Source organism: Hyaena hyaena, unplaced genomic scaffold (genome assembly GCF_003009895.1).
Source record: "Hyaena hyaena isolate Hyena2069 unplaced genomic scaffold, ASM300989v1 scaffold_55, whole genome shotgun sequence".
NCBI lineage: Eukaryota > Metazoa > Chordata > Mammalia > Carnivora > Hyaenidae > Hyaena > Hyaena hyaena.
The window spans coordinates 4,548,774-4,554,862 of record NW_024080687.1 but is presented as its reverse complement, the minus strand read 5'-3'; the positions used below and the strand labels follow the sequence as shown (position 1 = coordinate 4,554,862).

Below are 6,089 nucleotides of genomic sequence, written 5' to 3'. Positions count from 1 at the left end.
GAGTAAGAGGAAACTAGATGAATGTACAGAAACAGAACAGAGAGCTGGGAGTGGAGTAACGTATGAGATCAAGTAATAAAACAGGCATTCAAGACATTTGGGGACAATTGGGGAAATTTGAATGTGGACTGAGTATTAAGTGAAGCTGGAATTATTGTTAATTTTCTGAGTATTGGTATGGCTGTATGGTTGTCATGGAGAAGGTCCTTAATCGCCAGAGATGCATGAGGACATTTCTAGGGGTGAAAGATCATGATATCTGCAACTTATTTCTAAAATGGTTTAGCAAAGGGGTGCCTGAGTGGCTCAGTCAGTCAAGCGTCTGACTTTGACTCAGGCCGTGGTCTCATGGTTCGGGAGTTCGAGCACCGTGTCGGGCTCTGTGCCAACAGCTCAGAGCCTGGAGCCTGCTTTGGATTCGGTGTCTCCCACTCTCTCTGCTCCTCCCCCACCCGTGCCCTGTCTCTGAAAAATAAATAAACATTAAAAAAATCATTTTTAATGGTTTCTCAAAAACAGTGAATATTGTTGAGATATATTACTATATTATCATATTATTTTATATTATGTATTGGAGAGAGATTGTAGCAAATCATTAACAAAGTGTTGAAATGAGTGGAACATGTATAGTTGTTCATTGTACTCATTCAGCTTTTTTGTATGTTTGAAAATTTTAAAGTAAAATGATTACAGAGGGTGGTGGGGGTGGGGGGACAGGAAGGAGCTGGGAGAAATGGAGTCCTTAGGATAAGGGCCAGGACTGGGCACACGGGGCAGTGAGTCTTGGAGCCGAGTTTCTCCCAGTGGCCTCCACGTGGTGGTCTGAGGCTAACTCCTTCCCTGCCTGGAGTGTTGACCCAGTCCGGGAGAGGCACCCCCCCTTACTGTGTTTTGCTGGGTGCTGGCTCCTATCAGACTCACGTGCACTCAGTGGGCTGTGCTGTGTCCCCCGCCCCCAGTGTGTAAGTACGTTGCCGTGGAGCTGAAGTCAGCTTTTGAGGAAACCGGCAAGACCAAGGAGGTGATCGACACAGGCTATGGCATCCTGGACCGGAAGGCTTCCGGAGTCAAATACACCAAGTCGTAAGTGAAAAACGGTACCCACTAGCCCGGCCTGCTTTGTTCCTAAAGGCTTTAGATGCTTGGACTTCCCTTCTCCCTTCCAGCGAGGCAGACCCACCAAAGGGAGGTGGCTCTGACCAACACCTAAGTTTGCTTTTGCCCCCAGCTCTTTGTGTGGGCTTCATAAATCCCTTCATTCCGCTCCTTATCTGTCAAAGCAAGACTGTTGGGCCTTATCTCATCTGATAAGACTCTTGGATTACTTGGACCAGTGCAAATTTAAAAAAAAAAATTGGTAACATAGGATTACCAATTTTTAATTTTGCCAGGAATAAATACCAAAAATAACCCCCCCCAAAAGCCTTTCATCAGTCATGATCGTCCTTTCAAAATGAAATATTTGGGGGCTCCCAGCTGGCTTATTTGATGGAGTATGCGACCCTTCATCTCAGGCTTGTGAATTCAAGCCCCACATTGAGTGAGTGTAGAGATTACTTAAAAGTAATTTTTTTTAATTAAAAAAATTTTTTTAATGTTTTATTTATTTCTGAAAGAGAGACGGCATGAACACGGGAGGGTCAGAGAGAGAGAGGGAGACACAGAATCTGAAACAGGCTCCAGGCTCTTGGGCTGTCAGCACAGAGCCTGACGCTGGGCCCGAACCCACGAACCGTGAGATCATGACCTGAGCTGAAGTTGGAGGCTCAACCAACTGAGCCACCCAGGTGCCCCTAAAAATAAATCTTAAAACAACAACAAAAAGAAATATTTTAACAACAAAATTTAATATTTTGCTTTATAAAGCCATCTAAATACTGAATCATTTAGCTTTATAAAAAATGCCTTCCCACAGAGCTGTTACAATTTTGCCTCTCTGGTCTGTGTTCCAGCGTTTCAGGGCCCCCAGACCAGATGACCTATCTTCCTTCCAGCTCTGGCTTCCCTTTGCTGAGACGCGCAGGTGTTGGGGTAGCAGGGCCGCCGGGGCCGGGGCAGGAGCTCAGTCCCTCTCGCGCTGCTGTCTCTGCAGGGACTTACGCTTAATCGAAGTCACTGAGACCATCTGCAAGAGGCTCCTGGACTATAGCCTGCACAAGGAGAGGACCGGCAGCAACCGGTTTGCCAAGGTTGGATTCATGCTTGTCCTTCATCCCCACTGGGGTCAGGCCTGCAGGTGCCTCTGGGCCACCGGTGTGGGTGTGATTTGAAGATCACGCTTGGGGTCTCCCCCCTTGGCCTCTTCCCATTCGTCATTGATCACGGTGTGCATTCCCCCCCCACACACAGTGGCCTGGTTTTTCAGTGGCAATAGACACATTCTTCATGGCCTGGGCTGCCCATCAGGGCCCTGTCTCAGCCTCAGGCCGAAATGCTGCAGGGTGGCAGCCCCCATGGAGGCCTGGATACTTGGGCAGTGAGAGCTCAGGGAGTACTGACCTGTGGGATTTAGAGATGTCAGAAGACACGGCAGCGTGTGGAGGGGGGGTTTATTCCCTGATTCCCCTGGGCCCACAGGGCACCCACCTGGACCTTTGTCGGGGTGCCTGTGTGACATTTAGTGCACTTATTCTATGCGCGAATGCCTCTGTCCCTGAGGAAGGAGTTTCTTACAACAAGGCCCCTAGTTCTTTGTCTCTCCATTTTCAGTGCCTGGCACATCGTAAGAGACTTGCTGCCCGCATTTCTCCACCTGAGTGCCCTTCCAGTGAAGCTGATTAGTCAGAAACCCCTGGGAACCCTAGAGAGCCTTAAGCAGCAGAAGTGTTAGATTTGTAAAATTTTGTATGAATTTTGTATTCTACTCAGTAATAAATCCAGGTTTTGCTTTAATATACAAATGTTCATGGGGCCCCTGGGTGGCTCAGTTGGTTAAGCATCTAACTGTGGCTCAGGTCTTGATCTCACAGTTCATGTGTTCGAGCCCTGTGTCGGGCTCTCTGCTGATAATCATGCAGCCTGCTTGGGTTCTCTCTCTCTCTCTCTCTCTCTCTGCCCATCCCGCACTCATGCTTTCTCTCTCAAAATAAACTTATAAAAATTTTTAAATGTTTTTATTTATTTTTGAGGGAGAGAGATAGAGACAGAGCATGAGTGGGGGAGGGGCAGAGAAAGAGGGAGACACTGATTCCCAAGCAGGCTCCAGGCTATGAGCTGTCAGCACAGAGACCTTCGTCAGACTTGAACCCATGAACTATGAGATCATGACCTGACCCAAAGTTGGTCGCTTAACCGACTGAGCCACACAGGCACCCCTAAATAAATAAACTTAAAAAAAATGTTTAAGATCATTTTCCATAGCAATAAAATGAGAAACAACCTAACCATCCACCAGTGGTTAAATAAATTGATATTGCCGTTCAGTGGACAAAACAAAGAATAAGGTAGCTCTTTATGGATTGAATCAAAATTATCTCCAAGGTCTGTTATTAAGTAAATAAGGCCAAGGTGCAGAATAGTGTGTCTGCTCTATACCACGCTGGTGTAAAAAGTGGGGGTGAGGAGCGCAGGATAGATTTGTATGTATATTCGCTTGTAGTTGCATGCATTACCTCTGGAAAGATAGAGGAAGTAGATCACCGTAGGTGTAGTCTCCAGGGAGAAGACCTAGGTAGCTGGCCAAAATATTTTTACGGAGCCTTGTCTTCCCTGCCTCGCTTGTGCCCTCTTCCAACCCAGGAAAGGCACAGCCCTGGGAAGAACCTGGAGCAGTGAGTGGATCTGGCCAGGGGGCGTGAGTGTTCCCGGCCACAGTGACACAATGAGGGGGGAGAGCCAAGACACTCTTCGTTCCTGGGAAAGGAGTAGCTATTCAAAGGCCCCGAAGATAACAGGAGCCCTTTTTGGGGTTGTTTTTTAAAATTATTGTTGTTATTTTATTTTTTTTAGAGAGTGGGGAGGAAAGGGGGGGAGAAAGAGAGAGAGAAAGAGAGAGAATCTTAAGCAGGCTCCATGCTCAGTGCAGAGCCCAACGCGGGCCTCCATCCCACAGCTGTGAGTTCATGACCTGGGTCAAAGTCAAGAGTCAGACGCTTAACCTACTGAGCCACCCAGGCACCCCCCACAGCAGCCCCTTTTGAAAGGTGGAGGTGTGGGGAGGCAGGATGGGGTGGGTGTGGGTGTAGATGTAGGTGTGTAGGGGTTGTAGGAGGCAGGCCTGAAAGAGGGGAGAGGAAGGTGAGGTCGAGTGTGAGAAGCCGGAGGGTCCTGACTTCTCAGAGCCGGGTCCTTGGGCCTCCAGCACCTCCCAAAGAGGAGGGTGTGAGGCGGGGAAGGCTCTCGGCTTCTCATGCCTGGTTGTCTCTTCCAGGGTATGTCTGAGACCTTTGAGACATTGCACAACCTGGTCCACAAAGGGGTCAAGGTGGTGATGGATATCCCCTACGAGCTGTGGAATGAGACTTCTGCAGAGGTGGCTGACCTTAAGAAGCAGGTAAGGGCCCTTTAGCCCTCAGGCTACCGTGCCCCAGAGGGGTGGGTAGGGACTGGGCTGGGCCTGGGGCTGAAGAAGGCCACCAAGAGCTGGGAGGCTTTGGGCAACTCACTCACCTCTCTGTGCTCAGTTTTTTCAGGAGAATCCCAGCCACCCGCCTGTCCTGCAGTGAGTTGTGAGGCTTGGCTGAGCTCCCCCTGGGGCGAGTCCATGCCGGGGCTTTGCCAATGCGGTGTGTTCTGATTCATAGTGCGACGTGCTGGTGGAAGAGTTTGAGGAGGTGATCGAGGACTGGTACAGGAACCACCAGGAGGAAGACCTGACTCAGTTCCTCTGCGCCAACCATGTGCTGAAGGGCAAGGACACCAGTGAGTCTGAGGGAGAGGGAGGGCAGGGCGGGTGGGCCCTTGGTCTTACTGCTTGCTCCCCTTCAGGGAAGGTGGGTAAGGAGAGGACAGAAAAGAAATAAGAACTAGAGAACACCAGAGCCTCTCTGCCCTCGAGGAGCTTGATGGGACAGTGTAGAGTAAGAGGTACTGAAACCGGGAGAATAACATGGAGATAACTCAGATGCCCCCCGCCCCGAGGAGCTGGGGGGCCACAGACAGGCAGGAGGCAGGGACTTGGACGTTGGGCACCACTGCCAGCTGCCGCTTCCAGGGCCACCCAATCAGCGCTCCTCAGCCAGCAGACCCGTCTGCTGAGGGTGTCTCTCCTCACCCCAGGTTGCCTCGCAGAGCAGTGGTCCGGCAAGAAGGGGGACACAGCCGCCCTGGGTGGGAAGAAGTCTAAAAAGAAGAGCAGCAAGGTCAAGGCCTCGGGCAGTGGCAGCAAACAGAGGAAGGAGCTAGGCCTCGGAGAAGACCCCAGCTCTGACGAGGATGAGGGCATCCAGAAGGCATCCCCCCTCACACACAGCCCCCCGGATGAGCTTTGAGCCTAACCCAGCACCCCCTGTACCGCGACCCCCGACCTGGAAGCTGAGGAATCGGGCACAGCTCTGGCGGGCAGGCGGGCGGCTGTCCCGCTCCAGGTCCTCCCTGCCGCGCCGGCTTCCTGCCGGGAAAGACACAGGCCCAGGGGAGAGCTGAGACCCGCTGCGGCAGCCTGCCGACCTCCCCCCTCTGCCAGGCGGCTCTTCTGCGCCAGGCTTCGGGCGGGCCGAGCGGTTTCACGCCTGCCGAGGACTCCAGTACGAACTCCGGAGGGGCAGGTGTGGGGAGGGCGCCCGGCCTTCACCTCCCCTCACTCCTTCCCAGCTGGGAAGCAAGACTACCAGCCACCCCACCCCTGCTCACCCCCTCCTGCGGACACCTTGCACTCTGCCCGGCCCTCCCCAGGGCTCACAGAGTAAAAACCTTTTGGCCTTTTTTGTTCTGATTTTTAAGTCCCTTCTGGCTCCTCAGAGGGGCCTGGAGTCCCTGTTGCTCTCCCGCCCCTTACCTTCTGCCCCTCACCTTCCAGGCCGGGAGGGCCAAGTGCAGAGAGGCTGCTCCCACACCCCCTTATTGACACTGGGCCTGCCAGCTGTGGCGAGGCCCAGGTTGTTTTGAGGTGAGGCCCTGGACCCGGCTTTGTCCCTGCTCCTCAGCTGCCT

At 52.2% G+C, this 6,089-nt stretch overlaps 1 protein-coding gene across 1 annotated transcript; it reads left to right on the top strand.

Moving 5' to 3' along the window:
• Nucleotides 1–959: 959 nt before the first annotated feature.
• Nucleotides 960–5,872, top strand: LOC120231204 (protein canopy homolog 3; the record flags this gene model as incomplete). Its single annotated transcript, XM_039231131.1, has 5 exons — nt 960–1,083; nt 2,093–2,189; nt 4,370–4,492; nt 4,743–4,860; nt 5,218–5,872. Coding segments are annotated over 5 exons (674 nt in total), but the record flags the coding sequence as incomplete, so codon positions are not given.
• Nucleotides 5,873–6,089: the final 217 nt, after the last annotated feature.